General features: G+C 34.8%; 1 protein-coding gene across 1 annotated transcript in view; it reads left to right on the top strand.

Moving 5' to 3' along the window:
* Positions 1–1,341: 1,341 nt before the first annotated feature.
* LOC137397281 (uncharacterized) overlaps positions 1,342–26,137 on the top strand; it is a 47,002-nt gene continuing 22,206 nt past the window's right edge. Inside the window, exons 1-6 of the mRNA XM_068083570.1 lie at positions 1,342–1,353; positions 2,617–2,784; positions 5,588–5,725; positions 20,999–21,125; positions 24,738–24,867; positions 25,527–25,686. Coding sequence (XP_067939671.1) covers positions 1,342–1,353; positions 2,617–2,784; positions 5,588–5,725; positions 20,999–21,125; positions 24,738–24,867; positions 25,527–25,686 — 735 coding nt within the window. The remainder of the gene's footprint in view (positions 1,354–2,616; positions 2,785–5,587; positions 5,726–20,998; positions 21,126–24,737; positions 24,868–25,526; positions 25,687–26,137) is intronic.

The raw sequence follows: 26,137 nt of genomic DNA, 5'->3' as shown, positions 1-26,137 counted from the left end.
CATGGACTATACGCTAATGTAAACGCTATGTCATGGACTATACGCTGATGTAAACACAATGTGATGGACTATACGCTGATGTAAACACTGTCATGGACTGTACGCTAATGTGAACACTATGTCATGGACTATACGCTGATGTAAACACTATGTCATGGACTATACGCTGATGTAAACACTATGTCATGGACTATACACTGATGTGAACACTATGTCATGGACTATACACTGATGTAAACACTATGTCATGGACTATACACTGATGTGAACACTATGTCATGGACTATACGCTGATGTAAACACCATGTCATGGACTATACGCTAATGTAAACGCTATGTCATGGACTATACGCTGATGTAAACACTATGTCATGGACTATACACTGATGTAAACACTATGTCATGGACTATACACTGATGTAAACACTATGTCATGGACTATACACTGATGTAAACACTATGTCATGGACTATATGCTGATGTAAACACTATGTCATGGACTATACGCTGATGTAAACGCTATGTCATGGACTATACGCTGATGTAAACGCTATGTCATGGACTATACACTGATGTAAACACTATGTCGTGGACTATATGCTGATGTAAACATTATGTCATGGACTATACGCTGATGTAAACATGGATGGGTTTGTGATAGAGTAAACAGTGTTATCACAAACGGTCGACATTTGTGGGATTACCATTGTCATACCGCGATATATGAGAACCAGCCTTTCAGGTGAACTATCTCGGACATCATATTTGTCTTTCAGAAGACAATATATGATGTCTAACATGTCTTTCAGATCAAATATTTCAACCTTTCAGAGAAAATCTTTGCCAGTTGTTTTGTTATCTATTAACAATGTACAAAACCCATTTTCCTATAAGCTACTCTCAGAAGCTCTCTGGCTCTTGTTGAGCGGTTCTGCTTTTTATAAGCTCCAATTATGATTAGTCATTTTGGTTCTAGGGGCGATTGTCATTTAGAGAAGACACACCCCGCTATTACATTAAGTCTTATAAACAAAGGAAACTCGCTATATTATATTTATTGAATGATGTCAAAGCTGACTGGAACAATGAGTTGTTAATCCTTCGATCAATATTTGTGTTAAGGAGGGTGTAAGACAATAGTGATAAACAATACAACACACATGTTTGCCTAACAACCAAATATTGCTTTTTTGATAAGCTATGTTACATCTACCATTACAGGCTCAAGTGGTGTAGAAGAACATGGTATCTATTACACATAGGAATGGTGATGACCTTTTGTCTATTTCCGCTGTTAGAATACTGAAATGGAGTTGATATAAAATAAAATCTAGTCCAGCAATGGCTTTACAGGTAAGGAAACTACAGTTTTTAGGGTGACTGGCCACAAATACTAGTACAACCTAGATAAGTAGTGGTCAGGTGGGTGCTTTAGACTATGTCTTACTACTGCTGACTTGCCATACTCGATGAATAAGTGACTTGTCAGTATTGAGATGAGATATTTATTTTTAGGCAACATGACATTATTGCTGCCTAGACAACTCGCCATCATTAGTGGGTAGACAATTCGCCATTTTCGGTGTGTAGGCATCTTGCCATTGTTAAGAATGACTTCAAAAATAATTGAAAGTTTTCTTATTTTTTATCGATTACACTGCTGGAACATAATAAGTCTCAACAATGTTTTGGGAATGTGACTAAGGAAAAAAATACTTTCCTAAATAAAGTATTATTAGTTAAGTGCAACTGATAAAACTGATGCTACTTTAGAAAAGACAAACTGCTTCATTCCAATATTTAGTCCATACTCCGTACTTGTCAGACGTACTCCACACTTGTCAGACATACTCCATACTTTTCAAACGTACTCCATACTTGTCAGACATACTCCACACTTGTCGGACATACTCCATACTTATTAGACTTAGTCCAGATTTGGCAGACGTTCTCCACACTTGTCAGACATACGCCATACTTGTCAGATGTACTCCACACTTGTCAGACATACGCCATACTTGTCAGACATACTCAACACTTGTCAGACATACTCCACACTTGTCAGACATACTCTATACTTGTCAGGCATACTCCATACTTGTCAGGCAGACTCCATACTTGTCAGGCATACTCCATACTTGTCAGACATAGTTCATACTTTTCAGACATACTCCACACTTATCAGACATATTCCACACTTGTCAGACGTACTCCATACTTGGCAGACGTACTCCACACTTGTCAGACATTCTCAACACTTGTCATACATACTCCATACTTATTAGACATACTTCATACTTGGCAGACGTACTCCGTACTTCTCAGACATACTCCATACTTGTCAGACATACTCCACGCTGGTCAGACATACTCCACAATTGTCAGAAAAGATTACGACTTGAAATGCTTCTGCACAACCACACTTGTCTACAAAGTTTCCTTCCATTCGTGGAGTGAACTTTTTAGGCCTGGCTTTACTGACAGTGATGTAGTAAGGCTGGCAGTGGTACTAAATTATATGGCACTTTGTTGAAGTTCAAGGACAGATAACTCCATGGATCAAATAATTGCCCGATTTTGCAAGCAAATGTTCTTGAATATGGCTATTATTTGAAGCCACGGCAACGAGTGTCCAAAAATGCATCAATTATTGCTGAAAAGAAGACTGCGGTCATGAAGAAGAAAGCGAAGGGCAACAGCCAAGTGAATGGCGGAGTAGGTCCATCTCCAGTTAAGAACCAATCTCACAAGCAGCATGAGTTGGTCATATACACGGAGAGTGAGGTATATATAGAGGTCATGCGAAGTATTATATAATTACATTTTTTATCATTGTTAAATAGCTGATTCGTTAAGCTGTTCTTGAAAATGTTTGCTCTTGCTTTGTAACCACATCTCAAATAGTGTTGTTTAAGAAAACAGTTGTGAACTCTTGATTGACTGGCAGTGTGCGCACTAGCAGTGTGTTCACTACCAGTGTGTTCACTACCAGTGTATTCACTAGCAGTGTGTTCACTACCAGTGTGTTCACTACCAGTGTATTCACTAGCATGATTTTATTGTTATGACAGTATGATAGAGTGGAGTACTATTATTGTTATGATAGTATGATAAAGTGTAATACTATTTTTGTTATGATAGTATGATAGAGTGTAATACTATTATTGTTATGATAGTATGATAGAGTGTAATACTATTATTGTTATGATAGTATGATAGAGTGGAATACTATTATTGTTATGATAGTATGATAGAGTGTAATACTATTATTGTTATGATTGTATGATAGAGTGTAATACTATTATTATGCTAGTATGATAGAGTGTGATACTATTATTGTTATGATAGTATGATAGAGTGTAATGCTTTTATTGTTATGATAGTATGATAGAGTGTAATACTATTTTTGTTATGATAGTATGATAGAGTGTAATACTATTATTGTTATGATAGTATGATAGAGTGTAATACTATTATTGTTATGATAGTATGATAGAGTGGAATACTATTATTGTTATGATAGTATGATAGAGTGGAGTACTATTATTGTTATGATGGTATGATAGAGTTTTATACTATTATTGTTATGATAGTATGATAGAGTGTGATACTATTATTGTTATGCTAGTATGATAGAGTGTAATACTATTATTGTTATGATAGTATGATAGATTGTAATACTATTATTGTTATGATAGTATGATAGAGTGTAATACTATTATTGTTATGATAGTATGATAGAGTGTAATACTATTATTGTTATGATGGTATGATAGAGTGTAATACTATTATTGTTATGATAGTATGATAGAGTGTAATCCTATTATTGTTATGATAGTATGATAGAGTGTGATACTATTATTGTTATGATAGTATGATAGAGTGTAATACTATTATTGTTATGCTAGTATGATAGAGTGTGATACTATTATTGTTATGATAGTATGATAGAGTGTAATACTATTATTGTTATGCTAGTATGATAGAGTGTGATACTATTATTGTTATGATAGTATGATAGAGTGTAATGCTTTTATTGTTATGATAGTATGATAGAGTGTAATACTATTTTTGTTATGATAGTATGATAGAGTGTAATACTATTATTGTTATGATAGTATGATAGAGTGTAATACTATTATTGTTATGATAGTATGATAGAGTGTAATACTATTATTGTTATGATAGTATGATAGAGTGTAATACTATTATTGTTATGATAGTATGATAGAGTGTAATCCTATTATTGTTATGATAGTATGATAGAGTGTAATACTATTATTGTTATGATAGTATGATAGAGTGTGATACTATTATTGTTATGATAGTATGATAGAGTGTAATCCTATTATTGTTATGATAGTATGATAGAGTGTAATACTATTATTGTTATGATAGTACGATAGAGTGTAATACTATTATTGTTATGATAGTATGATAGAGTGTAATACTATTATTGTTATGCTAGTATGATAGAGTGTGATACTATTATTGTTATGATAGTATGATAGAGTGTAATACTATTATTGTTATGATAGTATGATAGAGTGGAATACTATTATTGTTATGATAGTATGGTAGAGTGTAATACTATTATTGTTATGATAGTATGATAGAGTGTGATACTATTATTGTTATGATAGTATGATAGAGTGTAATACTATTATTGTTATGATAGTATGATAGAGTGGAATACTATTATTGTTATGATAGTATGGTAGAGTGTAATACTATTATTGTTATGATAGTATGATAGAGTGTAATCCTATTATTGTTATGATAGTATGATAGAGTGTAATACTATTATTGTTATGATAGTATGATAGAGTGTAATACTATTATTGTTATGCTAGTATGGTAGAGTGTAATACTATTATTGTTATGATAGTATGATAGAGTGGAATACTATTATTGTTATGATAGAGTGTAATACTATTATTGTTATGATAGTATGATAGAGTGTGATACTATTATTGTTATGATAGTATGATAGAGTGTGATACTATTATTGTTATGATAGTATGATAGAGTGTAATCCTATTATTGTTATGATAGTATGATAGAGTGTAATACTATTATTGTTATGATAGTATGATAGAGTGTAATACTATTATTGTTATGATAGTATGATAGAGTGTAATACTATTATTGTTATGATAGTATGATAGAGTGTAATACTATTATTGTTATGATAGTATGATAGAGTGTAATACTATTATTGTTATGATAGTATGATAGAGTGTAATACTATTATTGTTATGATAGTATGATAGAGTGTAATCCTATTATTGTTATGATAGTATGATAGAGTGTAATACTATTATTGTTATGATAGTATGATAGAGTGTAATACTATTATTGTTATGATAGTATGATAGAGTGTAATACTATTATTGTTATGATAGTATGATAGAGTGTAATACTATTATTGTTATGATAGTATGATAGAGTGTAATACTATTATTGTTATGATAGTATGATAGAGTGTAATACTATTATTGTTATGCTAGTATGGTAGAGTGTAATACTATTATTGTTATGATAGTATGATAGAGTGTAAGACAGCTAATACATTTAGTCTTGACAGGATGAGGCAGGTGGTTATGCATATGGTGATTCAGGGTCCGAAGAGGAAGAATTAAAGAACATGGTGGAACACGATGAGTCAAACCAGAGAAACAACACGACGGAAGATGAAAAGATCAATAGCTCAGAAGATCAAGAGGTAAGAACATTCACGCTTATCATGTTTTTCAACACGCAACTGCTCAGATGCTCACAACTTTGGCCAACTATTACTAGCAACAATTATTTTTGTTATTAAAGAATTAAAATAAATAATATTGCAGCTTACCATAAACTCATTACTGAAATTGTTTTGAGTCAACTATATACAGATGCTTATTTGTAAATCTGAAAGTAAAACATTAGCGATATCTATTATTTCAGACTAGTTATAAGGACATCGGTCATAATAACTATAATAGTAGTAGTTATAATAACAGTTAATCTCCAAATAAAATGTGACCTTGATGATCATGGTGTTGTTTCTTTGTATTGTTTAATATGTTCTATAGGATGTTTCTTCTTTGTATGGTTTAATATATTGTATAGGAGGTTGCCAGCCTTCACTCGGCACGCTCTATATTGCATTATTGCAATATAGTGCATAAACTGTTAGACTGAATATGGTTTTTTGTTTTTTTTGTTCCGAAGGGGTTTTTATTAGACGTGGAGCTGCGACTACTATGTTCTCCTAGCGAGAGCGCTCCCTATATATACATACATTTTCTCCCCAGACCGTATAATTGAACCAGTTAGAAAACCGTATAAGCATAAATGATTAATAGTGCCGCTAACACCTGGGCCGCTAACACCTGGGCCGCTAACACCTGGGCCGCTAACACCTGGGCCGCTAACACTTGGGCCGCTAACACCTGGGCCGCTAACACCTGGGCCGCTAACACCTGGGCCGCTAACACCTGGGCCGCTAACACCTGGGCCGCTAACACCTGGGCCGCTAACACCTCGGCTCAAATACGGTCAAACTAATAAAGTATTACCGATAAGACATAATATTATAAAGGCAGACACAGAATGCAAAGTATATATAAGAGTAATAATTACTCTTATATAGTTTCATAGTTAAGGACAAAGTGATTGTGGTTGTACCTTATTGGTAAGAAAGTATTGTCGTAATATTTATTTGTTAGTAAATTACAAGGTAGTGACATGCTATGTTAATGTTATATTGCGGCGGACAACAGGCCACGAGTATATTGCTGATGTTTTATACACTCGAATATACATATTATATTCGAGTCTCATCCTAATTCTCATCCTTCCGCTCAGAAATCATCACCAGTTGCCACAGACAATAACTACTTACTACCGCCAATACTGTCCCCTGTAAGCGTCTATTCTCTCAAGCGGACAATATTGTATGTAGGATAATGGCATCTCCTCATTCGGATATTGTCAATAAACTGTGCTGCCTCAACCCAAAGCTGGTTTAATTATAGACTTTCATAGACTATTTTCAAATTCATAATAATTATTACATTGTAACTTATGTACATTTTACATACCATGTACATCTGTTAACAATAATTGTCTCAAACAACATTAATTTATATGTAGCTGTCTTATTTGTTATCGGATATGCAGGTTTTTGCTAAATTAATGCTAAGATTAATCGAAGATTAAATGGTTCAGAGACCAGTTATTAATCACGATTAATTTTTATTATTGTGCAGCTCCAATAATAATATAGCAATTTCAAGAGATGCAAGAGTTGATAGTAAAGAAGATGAAAAGAAGGAAAAGTATAAAAAGCTGGGATTTGAGCTTCCAAGGCAGTGGTATGTCCAACCAAAAATAATACCTACAGAGGTTAGTGTGCTTGGGACAATATCCAGCCAGCTTATCTCAAATCTCGCTGAGGTCGGCACTGACCTGTCTTTCGAAACATTTAAAAAACAGCGCTACTAAGAACTGCCCCGATTCTAAGGAAGACTCTAGTAGCAATAATCATAAAAATGATAACCCTTTTGGTTTCAAGCTAAAATTAGGGCTCCCTTACAACCAACCACTTAGTTGTGAAAACAGTTTATATAACAATAAAAATTGTGCTAAAGTGCTTGAGTCGAAACTGAACAGAGGGATATAGTTAAAGCAATAACGCATGAGCGGTGGCAGCAGTGCATAACACGGCAGGAATAGTTGATTGGACTGTTGATGAGTTGAAAGAGATGGAAAGAAGAACTGATGACTAGGGATCGTGCCCTCCACCTAAAAGCATATGTAGACAGACTGTATATTAGCAGAGATGTAGGAGGTAAAGCAATGGTTTCAATTGATGATTGGGTGAAGATTGAGGAATGTAGTTTGTCAGACTATTTTTGGGTGATTTTGTGAAAGACAGCAGGAGAACAGGAAATAACACGGGATAGAAAAAGGCTCTTTATGGTCAGTATCATCGAATTGTAAAGGAAACAGACACTCACTCTTAGAATTTGTTAAAAACTGGATGGCTGAAGGAAGAAACTGAAGGATTAATTTTAGCTGCTCAATATCAGGCACTCCTCACAAAAAAATTACAAGGCGAACGCCATAAAAGAAATGGTAGCATTAAGTCTAAGATGTGTGATGAGCGGAATGAAACTTTGATGCACCTGCTGAGTAAATTTGAGAAGTTAGCACAAGGAGGATATGAAAAGAGACCCCCCGTGTGGCTTCAACCATTCACTGGGAATTGTGTGGTACTCGTGGAGTCCCAAAAAGCAAGAACTGGTTTGACCACTGGGCTGAGTCAGTCTTGGAAAATGAGAATGTAAAGATCTTTGGTTTGATTCTGTAGGTTTGATTTTGTGGTAGTAGACAAGCTGAGGTCAGAAATACTTATTGTAAATATTGCTGTTCCTGCTGATTTCCGGGTGAGAGAAAGTGTCAGAAAAGGTTGGAAGTTTCCAGGACCTGGCATTACAGGTAGCTCAGATGTGGGAAAACGACAGTGCAAGTCATCACCATTGTCGTAGGACTTTGTGGTGCCAAACATTGGGTGACTAATTGGATGGCTCAACTTAGAGTTGATGTGAAGAAATACAAGAGACAACTCTGTTAGGATTGGCTAACATCCTTGGGAAGGTCCTGTCTATCCCAGCCTAGTGGAACCAGGTCAATGACAGAAAACTACACCATTTAAAGCTATGATAAAACCAATAAAAAATAATAGCAATGATAAGAATAATATGTAATTCAGGTGAACTTGTAACTTCCGATGAAAAAGACGTCAAGATCAGAATATAGATAGATACAGACAAGTGCATGGCTAGATGAATAGACACAGGAACCGATGAATGGGCAATATCGAAGGCAAAAAAGTGAGCAGGCAGCACCAGAGATCTGAAAGTGGATGACAAGAGGAATCCTAACGCAGGAAGTAGAGAGTTTGATAATAGCAGCACAAGACCAAGCACTGACAGCACAAGACCAAGCACTGACAGCACAAGACCAAGCATTGACAGCACAAGACCAAGCATTGACAGCACAAGACCAAGCACTGACAGCACAAAACCAAGCACTGGTAGCACAAGACCAAGCACTGCAAACCAATTACAGGAAAGCAAGGATTGAATAGAGCAATAATGATGCTAAATTTAGATTGTAAGACAATGGATAAAACAGTCAGTCATATTGTAAGTCAACTCTCAAAGATCACACGAAAAGATTACAAACATCTGTTTCCATTCTGATACAATCTCTTGGTTCTAATATGGATACTTGTCTCCTGTAGAGATTGGAGTATGTGACCTGAAACTTGCGTTGCTCTGACAGTTCATGTTGAACAGGCTCATTGTTTATGGCCTTTGGGTTTAATAGCGCATTGGCCATAGGTAGAGGTAGCCTTGTTCTACAACTGATGTTTCTATGGGTGGGTGACCCATGCTCACCTCGAGGATTATTACACAGATTTAAGATAGAAATGTACATATCTCTTCCTTCTCTTCTTCGTCAGTTTCTTTGCAGTTTGTATGGCCCATTCTGCTAGACCACTGGACTGGCCATGTGCAGGCACACTGGTGATTTGTTCAATATCTCAAGTTTGGACAAACTGATTGAATGAAGTCTTTGGAGCAAAACTGAGGGCCATTGTCAGTTATTAGCTGAAGTGGTGATTTGAATCTGACGAAATGGGCTTTCAATTTGAAAATAACCATGATTGCTGTAATGGTCATGAAAAGATCTATCTCAATCCTGCTGGAGAACAAATCGACCGTTACTAAGTAGCTTTTTGACGCCATCCAAATTAGTCAGTGGCCACTATTGCAAATGATTGACTCAGTACATAAAAGTTTGTGACCAGGATTTTAATTTGACGGTTTTGGACCTTCTGAAGATGGAAAGCCAACATGAAAACAATATGATGTATTGTGTGAATGGCAGATAGTCTAAATTGTGTAGTGAAAGTTGACTATGAGGAGGATCATATTACCAAAGCCAGTGTCTGAGAATGACAAAATGAAGCTGTTATGGGACTTCAACATTCAGACTGGTAAGATAATCGAGGCCAGGAAAACAGATTTAGTACTAGTCAACAAAGAAGGAACCAAGTGTAAATTATTGATATAACAATCCCAGGAGAGACCAGGGTTGAAAGGAAAGAAGATAAGAAGGAGAAGTATAAATGACTGGAATTTGAGTTTCAAAGACTAGCATGTCCACCCAAAAGTGATAACTATAGTTATTGGAGCGCGTGGGACAATATCTAGCCAGCTCATCTCATCTCCCGCTGAGATCGGCGATAAACTGTCTTTTGAAACAATTCTAAACGATTGTAAAACTTCAGTAGAAAAAGTTTTCAAGCCAAGGCCTGGGCTTACTTTCTTCCAACCACTTGATTGTGAAGACAGTTTCTATGATGCTAATACTAATAACAATAATAATAATACTCTGCTCGCAACTAATTCTTTATCAAGCTAATAATAATCTTCAGTTTATTGAACTTATGTGCTTACTTATGTACTTACTTATTCACTTATGTACTTAGTTATTCACTTATGTACTTACTTATTCACTTATGTACTTATTCACTTATGTACTTACTTATTTATACTCTGCCTAAAGTATTCCGAGTATACGTAGTAGTTCATTTGGAAAGGCAAAGTAGCAGTCATTTTGGCATATTTCTTGCTAGAGATCATGTTGTTGGTTTCCTTATTATTCATTGTCAGGGCTTTAGTAGCCTAGACCATAAATAGATCGGATTCGCAAGTTGATGTTTCGAAGTTGTATACTTTGCCACCAACCAGTCAGTCTCATTACGCTTTGGATATCTTATGAAGTAGCGTCTTTACTACCATATTCTCAATTTTTAGTTATCAGTTGCTATCTGCCGGAAGAGAAATAACTTGTTATTATTATTATAAGCAATCTTTATTGAAGTAATCAATAGTCATTTTATAATATAACCTGTTATATAGGACATACATTTTTAGTAAACTTGTGAGAATCATGCTCAGAGCTCTAAATAAATTAGTTTCACTAAAAATTGTTCTATTCCATTAAGATTTTTCTTATGTAATGCTAGCCTGGCTCTATTTTTGCATCTGTCTAGTCAATAAATCTGCATAGTTAAAACCTTCTATTGATGGTAATTGTTGTGAGATAACTTCTTTTCATATGTATACTCATGTTGTCAGCAGTAGCAATATCTTCTCTTCATATGTATACTCATGTTGTCAGCCGTAGAAATATCTTCTCTTCATATGTATACTCATGTTGTCAGCCATAGAAATATCTTCTCTTCATATGTATACTTATGTTGTCAGCAGTAGCAATATCTTCTCATATGTATACTCATGTTGTCAGCAGTAGAAATATCTTCTCTTCATATGTATACTCATGTTGTCAGCAGTAGAAATATCTTCTCTTCATATGTATACTCATGTTGTCAGCAGTAGAAATATATTCTCTTCATATGTATACTCATGTTGTCAGCAGTAGAAATAACTTTTCTTCATATGTATACTCATGTTGTCAGCAGTAGAAATAACTTCTCTTCATATGTATACTCATGTTGTCAGCAGTAGAAATAACTTCTCTTCATATGTATACTCATGTAGTCAGCAGTAGAAATATCCTCTTTTCATATGTATACTCATGTTGTCAGCAGTAGAAATATCTTCTCTTCATATGTATACTCATGTTGTCAGCAGTAGAAATATCCTCTTTTCATATGTATACTCATGTTGTCAGCAGTAGAAATATCTTCTCTTCATATGTATACTCATGTTGTCAGCAGTAGAGATATTTTTAAATGAATAAAAAAAAATTTCAATAACTAAAAATGTAATGTCTTAAAAATCCCAACAGTTAGCATATAAGCTCTGAAATTAAAAAGCATTTCCATAAAGAATTTATGTTTATCCTTGTGGTTTTAGTAGTGTTGCCACAGACTCAAACTTATTTTGTTGATTTTAAGACTAGATTTTTGGGTATATTGTAATCGAATAAAAACTATAAATTAGAGATAAGTGTTATAATCTAGTGTATATATAGATTATCGATTATGTAGATAATCTATATATATCTATATATACCTATGTATATATGATAGATATTATACTTATATACGTATATATATATACATCTATTCGGAAAAACAATACAGATGAACATGGAGATTTATCTACTATATAAACGGCAATCGTTGTCTGTCTGTCTGCGAGTGTGATTGAGTGTCCGCCTTATGGAGTACCGCACTTTTCGGACTATTAGCCGCTACTAAGTATCTAGGGCGCATTAACGGGAATCTCCAGTTAGTACACGCCTCTATACATAACCTATTCATTGTTTGCCGTTTTCACACAAAAATGACGTGATCTCTGGTTAGCGCGCCTCTTTACAGTTCCCAACGACACTGGTGCGTTTGCAACAGCAAGGTTGCTGCCGTGTTAAAAAACACCGTCCTGAGTTCTGCGGCCTATACAAAGGCGCTTATACAGCTATACAAATGTACTTATCATCAAATAAAATAAATTAATGAATAGTAATTCACATGCGATTAATATTTACTGCCAACGTGTACCGAGAAGGTCGCGCGAACATTGGTTTCTTGCGCTCACTGAAAAAAACGCAGTTCTCACCTACTAAATTTCTACATAAAAAAGGTAAGTACTTCTTATTCAATGTTGTATTGTCTATGAATTGCCACATTTCCACTACATAACCCTTTCACTTGCGTCCATGTACAAATTTAGCTATTGGCCTCACTGTTTGGTAAGTGGCCAATTTGGCAGACCAATTAGAATACCAAATACTGAAAAATATCATAACTTGATACCAAATAAAATACCAAATACTTGAAAATCTCAGAGCCAAATACCAAATAAAATATCAAATACTCACCATTTTGTAAATCAAATACCAAATCAAATAGTACCACTGGAAAATTTGAGAACCAAATACCAAGTGAAATACCAAATACTGGCAATTTTTCAAACCAAATATCAAATAGTAATACGTAAAAATCCCAAGACAAAATACCAAATACTGGCAATTCTTGAAACCAAATTCCAAATCAAATAGTAATACTTGGAAATTTCAAAACAAAATACCAAATAAAATATCAAATACTTGGAAATATCAGTATCAAATAGGTATAAGGGGAAATTTTATATTAAAATACCAAATAAATTACCAAACTCTGCAATTTTTGGATATCAAATAGTTATATTGTGAAATTTCCGAATCAAATGTCTTTTCCTCCAAATTTTCGCCAATTAATATACTGCGCACAGGGTGACAATGATTCAACTTAGCCAGCCAGGCTGCAAAACCATTAGATAAGTATTAGTGGATTCTTTGATGTTTTCTTTGCCTTCATTGTTCATAAGTACTTACTACTTTTCACTCGGGAGTCCGGGATTATAAATCATGAGTAACATGCGACTTGGGTGGGTGTTGTTTTACATACAAGCGCAATGCAGGCCAAAGACAAAGGGGAGGTTTGATGGTTTCTGTACTGGGTTGCCGTTAAATGTGAGCTGTAAAGGAGAAGCTTTCTAAACATCAGTCAAATATCCATATTATTTCTAGCTAGCGGTTCTAAACTTACACCAACCGAAATCAAAATTGATGATCAGAATGCAAAATATTAACGAATATCAAGCACCAAATACTAGAAAATATACCAAATAATTAACCAAAATACCAGAAAAAATATTGGCCAATTATAAACCAAATTATGATACCAAAGCAAATGCCAGATACTGGACAATCTCAATTATACCGAACATTACCAAATAAATTAGCAAATATTTATAAATTCAGAACCAAATAAAATTCTAAATACTGGGCTATCTCAGAACAAAAATATCAAATAAAATACCAAATACTAAAAATTACCCAAACCAAATACCAAATCAAATAGTAACTACTAGGAAGTCATAGAACCAAATATCAAATAAAATAGTAATACTGGGAAATCTCAGGACCAAATATCAAATAAAATACCAACTACTAAAATTTCTCAAAACTAAATACCAAATCAAATAGTAAGACTGGGAAATTTCAAAATCAAATACCAAATACTCAGAAATCTAAGAACTAAATACCAAATAAAATACCAAATACTGAAAATTCTTGAAACCAAATCAAATAAATATAGTAATTGTTATTTGAATTTGCAAATAGATCTATTTGAAATAAAATCAATTACCCAACCCTGAATTTGGCCTACTGCCAGCCATTTTGCCGATATTGCTTAGTATGTATACAATATTTTTTTCAATTTCAAACTCCATCTAGAACGTTTGTTTTGGTTATATAATTCATTTTGCCAACATGTTAACAAGCAGTGCTATACAAAAAATTTGTTGTATCTATACTTTGTGCATTGATAAAGCGATGTGAAGCTACAAAGCAAAACGATCCTCTACGATGTTCCTTATTCTTACAAAACCATTACTTTCATCGCCATCAGAGTCAGTGCTGCTATTGCTATTTTAATTTTCTGTGTAATCACAAAAATCTCAATCGGCTATAATGTCATCAACATAAGTAGTTATTTGTTTTTTTAATTCGGACGCCTCTGATGAACTTACACAAAAATGTTCGTTTTCAAGTTGGAAATCCCCAAACAAAGATTAAAATATTAAACTTTGGGCTAATTTTGTAGAGAAATCTTAGGACAACACTATCACTACCATAAAAGTCCTAAGGATCATTGGTTATGTTATCAACGAATAATAAAATTCAGTTACTAGCAATTGCTGGGAAAGTCGCAAAAAATGTGTCTGCGGTGGTCGACCATAGAAAACGCATAAATGAGTCTACTTCGGTGAAAGGGTTGAAAACATTGGATTTGCCACTGTTTGTGATAGTTAACATTTTCATTTCCTTCTGAGTTACTTTTGCTTTTTTCCAGCTACGAGTACGACAGAACTACAGCTACTACAGAACTTGTACGGGTACTGCTACTGCATTTTACCTACTAAATTTCTACATCGAAAAGGTTAGTACGTTTTATTCAATGTTGTATTGCCTATGAATTGCCACACCTCAACTACTTAATAACATTGGATTTGCCACTGTTCGTTATAGTTGGACAAGTTCATTTCCTTCAGCAGCTGAGTTACTAATTTTTTTTTTCAGCTACGAGTAGGCCTACTGTAACTTACTACTACAGAACTTGCACAAGTACTCTGAGGGTTGCGATAGGCGATGGTGAAAAGAAAGAGAGTAGCCAATATCGACTTACTGTCACCCTGCTTTGGCCATGACCAGCTGTACGTCGCCTGCTAAAACGTAGGCACAAGCCGAAAACTGTTTGTTCATACACCCGACAGAAAAACAAAAGATGTTGTTATCCGCAAGTGTTGCGTTGAACTAACATCGTGTTATTGTTATGTCATGCTATGTTCTTCATGTTGCCATACCACATGCAGCATTTTCTAACATATTTTTCAGTATATATATATATATTTTTTCATGCATTCGTTATCCTTATTGTATCTCATAAAAAGGCTATCATGTTGGCGTTATGTTTTATTATTGTAAGGTGCCAATGCTGTATCTGCCTTGACATCATACTGTCTGTGCTGTTATACATAGAAACTTTATCGACACAACCTCATTACTGTTTGTATATACCATGTCAAAACACAGGCTATAGACGAAAAATTGGTGAGCTATGATTAGTGTTTTAAGCATGTAGTCTCCATTTAATAAATGCTGGCGATAGCAAAATATTTTGTATAATTTTTTAGAAGATGCAAAACTTTTCAATACTGCCAGGTTGAAGAACTTCAGTTTGCCTCGCAATGTCAATTTCATTATCAGTTCTCTGTACACAAATAGGGCAACGCCGCTTTGAGTGGTTTGAGACTGGTGCATTGTAGACTAGCTGTAAAACGTATTGCAGATTTCCATTGTTCTCCCAACATTATTGACATATATGACTGCATATGTGTATGCATAGTGTGATCTGGTCAAAAGATTTCAGTAGACTGTATATTTGTAGTTGTTTTACAGTATGAAAGACAGCTTTCGATAAACCTTTTGCTGTACATGAATCTGTTCCCGTGGATGGGTAATGCAGCCAGCAGTTTGGGGCCATGGCGTTACTCGGGGAGGCGTGGGAGACCTTTTTTGTCCCGAGTGCAGCGAGCGTATCCAAGCGCAGCTTTCCAGATGAATGAGTTGGCGAGTGCGAGGCGATTGATTGCGAGGCGATTGATTGCGAAGCGATTGAGTGCTAGGCGATTGATTGCGAGGTGATTTATTGCGAGGCGATCGATTGCAAGGTGATTGCGAGGCGACTGATTGCGAGTGCGAAGCAATTGATTGCGAGGCGAGTGCAAGAGCACGATTGTCAACAGCTCGGCGGGCAAAGACTGGTCAGCCAAGGCGGGGGCTCGGCGACAGAAGTACGCGATCGTCAACTGCAAATATAGACGGGTATGGAGGACGGACGCATGAATCTAGACACATGAATCTAGAATATTTACTAGATTTTACACGCTTCTAGCTGTGAAACACATTGCAGATTTCCATTATTCTCTCCAACATTATTGACATGTAATATGTGTATGCATACTCAAGGCAACAATTTCAGTAGACAATTTACATAATAATACATCATGGCAACAATTTCAGTAGACTGCATATTTTGGGGTTGTTATACAGTATGAAAGACAACTCTCAATAAACCTTATGCTGCGCGTGAATCTGTTCCTGTAGGCGGGTAATGCAGCTAGTATATATATAAATCTCCATATGTTTCTGTCTGTTTGTCTGTCCATTCACATGCCCAGTTATAGCAATAAAGGTCTTAGAATGAAAATTCTGCTGCTCACTGGATTTGAACTCAGAACGTCCACTTTTGCAGACAAGCATTTATCCAATACACTGTGATGTCCAATGAGCTATACTGTGGAATAAATTGTCCACATACTTATAACATATGCCAATCTTAATGGCTTTATGCTTAACACTGCAGTTAGCATTATGCATGAAGGCATTCCAGGAGAGAAATTCATGCCCATATAGGAAGGAAAATGCTCGAAATCCACACATGATTGCCAAACTATTGCAACAACGTAGAGCTGAAGTAGGCACTGCAGCTGGTACAGAATGAATTACACAGAAATAAACACAGCAAACAAAAATAAACAAACACCTTCATTTAAAAGTTAGAATGGTAAATGTTGTACATGTTAATTAAAAATAATTTTTCTGTGCAAAAACTTTTTTATTACTCATGCAGTTTCCCAATTTCCCAACGTTGCATGCGTTGGGAAATTAGCTAGTCTGTATACATGCGTATAAATCTCAGTGTTTGTCGCTAGTCTGTTGATCTGTCATTTGTGTGTCCAGTTTTACCAATAAGGTTTGAGAAACGAATGAACAATTCTGTGTCACACTGGAATTAAACTCAGAATCTCCAAGTTTATAGGAAAAAATTCTAACCACCAAGCCACACTGCCTACTTGTGATGCGTAGGATTAATTGAGCACATAGTCATTACACCGGTTAAAATACAAAATACGCATGTTTGAAGCTTTTTCAAAAGTGCTATTGTCACCACTTGCACGCTTGACAATTATGATTGATTGTGTGAAAGATCATTATGCATAATGTAAGGCTTATAATCTGGCTACGCAGCTCTTATTATAGTAAGGATTTAGACAAGGTTAAGCGGATAGCTTAAATTACTTAACTCTTTCGATGCCATAGACTCATAAATGCGTTTTCTGTGGTCGAGTGCCGTATATGCATAATTGCGACTTTCCCAGCAATTGCGTAGTAACTTTATTTTATTATTTGTTGACAACATAACTCACGGTCTTTAGGACTTTCATGATGTTGGCAACGTTGTCCGAAGATATCTTTATAAAATTAGCCTAAATTAAGGAAGCAATTTTAAACTTTTGTCTAAGAACTACTAACCTAAAACAAACAATTTTTTGGGTGAGTTCATTAAGTACCGCACGCGAGTCAAAAAACAGGTAATTACTTATGTTGATGATGTCATAGCCAATTCAGATTTAAATTTTCGTGATTATACAAATAATTAAAGTATCAGCAGTGACTCTGATAGTGGTGAAAGTAATAGTTTTGTAAGAGTAAGGAACATTGTGGAGGATCGTCTTAGCTTCGTAACTATCGCTTCACATAGCTTTATCATCACACAAAGTACAAATACATTGAATTTTTTGCATAGCAGTGTTAGTTAAAAGGTTCGCAAAATAAAATATGTTACGAAAAATGTTCTAGATAGAGTTTAAAATTGAAAAAATATTGTATACATATCATGAAGCAATATCGGCAATTTTCGATAAAATGGCTGGCACCTGGCCGATAGCTAAATTTGTACATGGATAGCAGTGAAAGGGTTAAATTTGCCAATTTGCAACTTTTGCTTTTGTCTAATCAATGAACTTAGTCAATGGCAATGACATTACATGCCAGTGTTTAAAAGCTCTCTTTTGTTACTCGTGCAACTCCAGACATTCATCTAGTTATTCATAAATGGAGTTTACAAATATATTTCACCTCTCACATCACTCTCTCACCTAACAATTTGTTACAATTTCTGGTGTAAACACTTTAACATGGTTTTATATACTCCATCGTATGAGATTTTCTGTACAAATTTGCATTTTTCTGTTAGTGTTATGGGTTCAAGGTTGATTACATAGTGTTGCTCCATGTGCACACGATAGTTTGGTTGTTATTAGCTATATACAATTGTATATACAAAAGGGTGAAGAAACAGCACCCTCATATATAAGATATCAGTGCGTATAGGCTATCCACTTATAATGAGTCAACTAATGGCTGAAAATCATCCAAAAAGTTCAGTTATCCAATTTTTTGTCTTATTTCTTGGCTTTTGTTTTGAATGTAATTAAAAATTGTTTTTGTTTAAAAAAAACCATATGATATAGTTATTATATTTATTATTATTGCTTTATTATTAAACTACAATTGGTTTTAACAGATGTTGTAGACATCGACAAGTTACCAAAGTCAGTCAATGATTAAAGTTACCAAAGTCAGTCAATAATTAAAGTTACCGAAGTCAGTCAATGATTAAAGTTACCAAAGTCAGTCAATGATTAAAGTTACCAAAGTCAGTCAATGATTAAAGTTACCAAAGTCAGTCAATGATTAAAGTTACCAAAGTCAGTCAATGATTAAAGTTACCAAAGTCAGTCAATGATTAAAGTTACCAAAGTCAGTCAATGATTAAAGTTACCAAAGTCAGTCAATGATTAAAGTTACCAAAGTCAGTCAATGATTAAAGTTACCAAAGTCAGTCAATGATTAAAGTTACCAAAGTCAGTCAATGATTAAAGTTACCAAAGTCAGTCAATGATTAAAAGTTGACTTGCAACAAAATTCACATTACAGTTATTTGGTATCAAAAGATTCACCATGTCTTACTCTGTTGTGTTGTAAGTGCCAAATATGTGGAAATGTGATTACAAGCTCTTAAATGCTCAAAAACAAAAAGCGGCCGTAGATTGGAATCTCTTTATTTCGATGACGTAACCACGAAATTTGGTTATCGTCTTGTCACGTATGTTCTCACATGAATTGAATGGCCAATAAAAAGCTCAATATAAAACTTATCGTAGTACTAATTTATGACAATCACTTCGGGTTTTACCGAAGACCCCATATCAAATATAGATGCTCGCTACTTTCCAGTTTTGTTTCGGCATTATTCAATTGTCAAGTCGTAATCTGATCATGTGACCAAATACTTCGCAATAATTTTTGCAGCATTTTTTGATTATCACAGGTGAACAACAGGTTCGTCATGATTATCAGGCAATGATATGTACTCCTTCGAGCTAAGGTTAAAAAGTTTAACGATTTTTACGGTAAGTTATAAGATATCAGTGCTAAAAGTGACAGCATTACAATGACGATAAAACAGACGCGTAAGAACAATAGACATGGTTTTATTCACTGCGTAAAGTATATTTGTGAAAATATTTCCGCGAATAAGGTTGCAAAAAAGTGTAAACAGAAACCATCTCTGACAACTACATCACATTTGAGCCGTTTTGGAAAGGGAATCCAAACTACGGCCGTCTTGTGTGGCTGCGATTTTCTGTTCGTTTTTGAGCTTTTAAGAGCTTGTAATCACCTTTCCACTTATTTTGCACCTGCAACACAACAGAGCAAGACATGGTGAATCTTTTCATATCAAATAACGGTAATGTGAATTTTGTTGCAAGTCAACTTTTAAAGCTCGTAACTCGACATCATAAACAAGGAGCAACTGAAAAGTTGTTAACTTTCTTGCAAATCCTCATTTCATACTTTCTCCTGTTTCAATTCCTCATTACAGCAGTCCTTAATTACAGCTAACTACAGCTAACCCTATGTAAATGCCTAAATGCAAGCGGCATGAAGTTAATAACCGTCTAAGAAAGTTGTTTAATTCTCATGAAATAAAGTGAGCCAACTTAGATACCCGACGTTAGTTGAGTTGGTTAATTGTGTCTGTAGTAAGCTTCAGATGAAAATTTGTACTCAGTGAGATACTTAAACTCCTAAAGTACTCAGTGAGATACCTAAAGTACTCAGTGAGAAACCTAAAGTACTCAGTGCGATACCTAAAGTACTCAGTGAAATACCTAAAGTACTCAGTGAGATACCTAAAGTACTCAGTGCGATAACTTATGTGTTAAGTTCTAGTTTTAAAATTTAAACAGACTCTAAGTGTGACAGTTAATTTTTTGTTAGAAATGCGTGATGAGTTACCCACATAACTGATAAACAGCATAACAGATTTGTCCAAGTTAACAATTTGATTGTTTCTAAAGACATTTTATAACTCTCTTATAGAATGTGATTTAGCCATTTCTAGCCTTTTACTCACATCTACCATTAATTAAAATAGGGCAACCCTTTAATTCTCAAAAAGCCTTATATACAAAATAATGGCGAGAGATTACATTTTTCTGACTATTTGTAGACTCCAAGGCGGATCCCACAGCCAGTGAATGAAAAAAGTAGAATTTCAAAAGGGAATCCTTCAAATCATCAAAAAACACCGAGAGATCGAGGAACTAATGGGAAAGCAGCTAGTCGGACGGTCAAAGGTAAAAGAGTGTGTCAGCTCAATTTTGCGTTCCTTTTCATTCGGTTTACGTAATCACATGTTTCCCATGTCTTCTTAAGTTTTACTTGCCTCTTGCTTGTCAATCTTTTGTTAGTTGCCCGCTTTTTTATATTTCCCAAACAGTTGCTTACCAGTAATTTATCAATAACTTGTTATTTGCATCTTAATTAGCTGCCAATAGCCTCCCAGTCACTTGTCAGTGCATCATCTGTAGAGTCTCCATCAATTAATAAACTAATAAACAGATAATCTTTAACAAACATTGATCAGTAGCATGCTGCAGATTTTGACAACCTACAACAGGTGTTTTGCTATCAGTAGAGCACTTGATTGTGACTTGATTAAGTTTATTACATCATATCACATCGTATTATATCCTATTATACTATATCATAGGATACCCTACAGGATGAAATCATATCACATCATATTATATTCTATTATACTATATCATAGGATACCCTACAGGATGAAATCATATCACATCGTATTATATCCTATTATACTATATCATAGGATACCCTACAGGATAAAATCATATCACATCGTATCATATCCTATTATACTATATCATAGGATACCCTACAGGATAAAATCATATCACATCGTATTATATTCTATTATACTATATCATAGGATACCCTACAGGATGAAATCATATCACATCATATCACATCCTATTATACTATATCATAGGATACCCTACAAGATAAAATCATATCACATCGTATTATGTCCTATTATACTATATCATAGGATACCCTACAGGATGAAATCATTCAATGGATTTAATAATTCACGTGCAGTCAATTCCGCGAATTATTAAAACTCGCGAATAATTAGTTTTATTTTTAACACAAGGGAGAATAACTACTACCTCAAATTAAAAACTAGCCGCTAGGCAGAGTTAGTAAATGTAGCTGAGTTCCAAAACCTTTTAAAATTAAACTTAAAGCTAACCCCATCCCCAATGCATTACACTTCTTTACAAAATTATTCAATGTTGTCACAAGTTATTCATAAAAAGCATGGCGTCGTCCTCGCAAAAATCTCTCCGGCAGTTCTCTACCTTGAAATGATCGACATAAATCTCCTAGCTAAATAGAAACCTAAACATGTGGTATACGCATGTGGAGGTTTGTAATCTGCATTCACGGATTAGTGTTAGCAACAGCTATGTTAACAACAAGAAATGTCAGGGTTTGAACATCCTGAGCCCGTCAGCATTGCGCTAAAACTTAAAACAAACTCTTAATCGATGTTTGGCAAGAAAAGAAAATGATCAATGAAGGACAAAGCGCAGAGCATCAGGACGAGTACATTGTAAAGGGTCACCAGGTTATCATTAAGCCACTAGTCTCCCTGCTATAAACTAATCGTATTTACATTGTCCAGATTCGACCGCGTGTTACATTGATGAAACAATTAGGCTCTTGAAGGTGAAAAGAACGCTGATCATGTTTTTTATTCATACTATTGATCAGTGAGCAAAGATAATTAACATCATTTTTAAAAGTGACACTTCATAGAATTATTCCATAGAATTACTTGTTGGCACTTAGAAGCCATTGGTTACTCCTGTTTGCTGATGAAAGGGTGTATTGACCTCTCCGGTTGAATGACAGATGCAGTTGTTACAAATCATGCTTAGGGCTGCATCACCCAATGGATTACTGTCTATACCAATAAGAAATAACGTTTACATTCGGGACGCTATCCTTAGATTGTAAGCATGATGTATGTATGACATGGGAGGTGTAAAGCACTGAAGGTGGATGAGCAGTATTTTACTGTATAACATAGCAATCGAAAGTTTATCATTTGATCGTAAAAGTGAAATACAAATGAGTGTAAAAAAACTCTTCTACATTTTAAGCTAAAAAGCACAAAAGCTGCATATCTGGCTGCCACAGCAACAATGTTATCGATTATTTTCTCCTCATATTACTAGAAATTCTCCTGGCATACAGTCCACGACCAAAGGAATAATGGAAAAAAGAAAGGGTACTGCTGGTTGTCGAAAAAGTAGTTGTCAGCAGGAATTGACAGAGTATAGTGCAAATGAGAGTTGTTCAAGATAGTATAAAATCAATTTGAAAGAACACGACTCCAAAAAGGTGCAACTAACAATTTATTTTGGAGGTAAAGTTGAGTTGAAACCAGGTATATGAGTAATTGATTAATTGTTGATATTACAGTTGTATTTGGTAGTGTAATATATATTGATGAAGGTGAAAAAGTTCCATTTTAGAAGTGTTAGTATAGAAAAAAGTTAGGAATGTTGTGAATGGAAAGTATATGGTGAATGTAAAGTTGTATATTAGGTAATAGAAATTGAATAATGGTATATGATATAGAATAATGTTGTAAATAGATTTATATGTAGGCCCTATATAAGTATATGTAAAGTATTTTGTAAACGAATTAATAACAAAGGAAATATATAATAATAGAAATATAGAAAAGGAGACATATAAAGTGTTTAGAAAAAGTTTATATAGAAAATAATAGAAGTAGTTTGTTAGATAAGTTCAGTGTTCTGTTAAAGGTCGCGCAATCTAGTCTCTCTTTTACGTTGTAGGATTTGATCATTGATAGCTAGTTGAGTGATGCGCTCCTTAGCGAAGTTGTTAACAAATAAGTCATTAATGTTTCGAACTCGAGTGAGGCAAGAATATAGTTCATATTGGAAAAAGTTTGTTCCCTGTTACAACGGTAAAATATTGAGAGTTGGTTTGTGTGAGCCGATGAATAGTAACTTTAAGATCTTGAAATTTGATTTTACTGAAGGTATGCAAATTTTTCAGTGTCCCTAATAATAGAAAAAAGTATAGTTCAGTAAAATCTAACCTCAAGATCTTAAAGTTACTATTCTCAATATTTTACCGTTGTACCAGGAAACGAACTTTTTACAATATGAACTATACTCTTCCGAGAGAGCAACAAACGATATTCCAGTGGTAATTTTGGCTATAGACTGGTGAAATGTGCACGTTTTTCTTGTGAAATGCGCACGGCTTTATGGTACTACTATCTGTCGCACGGCTTTATGGGCATTCGGTTGGCCGGCCTTAATTTTGATTAAAAAGGTTTGTCAGGTTTTAATGGCGATTTTAGGCCAAATTAATCTTTCTAGTTATGTATAATCCGATCAGATAGGTAGGTTTTAGGATATTGTTGACACTTTTCAAAAACTTGGTAACATATTTAAATAGGTTTATATGTGGTTTGTATAATTACTGCACTTGAACGACTCCACCGAAAAATGGTTAAATTTTTAGATGGGATCTCGGTACAGGGGTTTGGGTATGGCCGTTGATGGATACTTTTCGGGAGTTTTGTGCACATATGCATTTATCATAAATCTCCCAAACACTCGCTTCGCTCTTTATGGGGGATAACCCCATAAAAAGTTTGCCTTTTGATTCGAGAAACTAGACTGGTTGTGAAACTAGTAATCTTTGCAATATGGAAAACTGAAGGAAAGATAAGATTCACACATTGTTTAAAAAAGAATAGTTTTTCAGTTTTCTAGAAAGATAGTTGGGCAACTCATCTTATTGTTAATACTAAAATAAACTAATTTTTGTAGGAAGTCTGAGCTTGAACAAACGGAACAATAATAATGGTGATGACTTTGACTTTGAGCAGACGTTTGGAGATGATGAGCGAAAATGTGTGAAGGAATTTAAGGAAGCATATGACTCATACACTCAGGTACTGTACATACTGACTCATACACTCAGGTACTGTACATACTGACTCATACACTCAGGTACTGTACATACTGACTCATACACTCGGGTACTGTACATACTGACTCATACACTCAGTTACTGTACATACTGACTCATACACTCAGTTACTGTACATACTGACTCATACACTCGGGTACTGTACATACTGACTCATACACTCGGGTACTGTGCATACTGACTCATACACTCAGGTACTGTAAACTGTACACTTATTGCAATCATTGAGTATGCGAGACAGCTGAGATTGAACTTAGCTAGGCTAAACACAACAAAAGTATTTGCAAAGGATGCGTTTTAGCAAACGCTCAGAGTTAGCTTTCCTTGATATTGTAATACAGATGGCTGTACAAAAATCCTTGGCGATAAATATTTGCTTGACTTACAATGTACCTACTCTTGTCATGATCGATGAAAGCCTCATCAACTTTATGAAAGCTATGCACTGTTGACCGTAGATAAATTGTAACGATGGAGTTGTTCTATCTATAGGATAAAGTAAGAAAGTCTTGCAAATAGTTTGTGTAGTATTGAGACACCCTTGTTATGCGATTGAATCCATAGCGTTATATAAATATTCTTTCACAAATAAAAGATTTACCAGCTTGGCCAGTGTTTAAATGTAGACAATGTTGTAAAAAACAGGCGACAGGCAAAAGTGAGATGCCCCTTGACGAGGAAGTTCAGCACCTGACTGCTCTGGCAGATGTCTATCAGCTTTCAGCAGTTGGTACTCTCAACATTCACAACTTGTTGAGGACCTCCGGCCTTTACAACGCCTGTCTGGTTTGTTACAGCCTTTGGTTATACCTTTAGTTTTAGTAGTCTGTTTTATCAACTTATCATGTTCCATATACTGTTAACATGGCTGCAGATATAACTCGCTGGTTGAGTGTCTACTTTCTTATACTGTTAACATGGCTGCAGGTATAACTCGTTGATTGAGTGTCTACTTTCTTATACTGTCAACATAGCTGCAGGTATAACTCGTTGGTTGAGTGTTAACATGGCTGCAGGTATAACTCGTTGGTTGAGTGTCTACTTTCTTGTACTGTTAACATAGCTGCCAGTATAACTCGTTGGTTGAGTGTCTACTTTCTTATACTGTTAACATAGCTACAGGTATAACTCGTTGGTTGAGTGTTTACTTTCTTATACTGTTAACATGGCTGCAGGTATAACTCGTTGGTTGAGTGTCTACTTTCTTATACTGTTAACATCGCTGCAGATATAACTC

Source organism: Watersipora subatra, chromosome 5 (assembly GCF_963576615.1).
Source record: "Watersipora subatra chromosome 5, tzWatSuba1.1, whole genome shotgun sequence".
NCBI classification, from domain to species: Eukaryota; Metazoa; Bryozoa; class Gymnolaemata; order Cheilostomatida; family Watersiporidae; genus Watersipora; species Watersipora subatra.
Note: the sequence above shows the minus strand (reverse complement) of the source record. Positions and strands in the feature narration are given on the sequence as shown.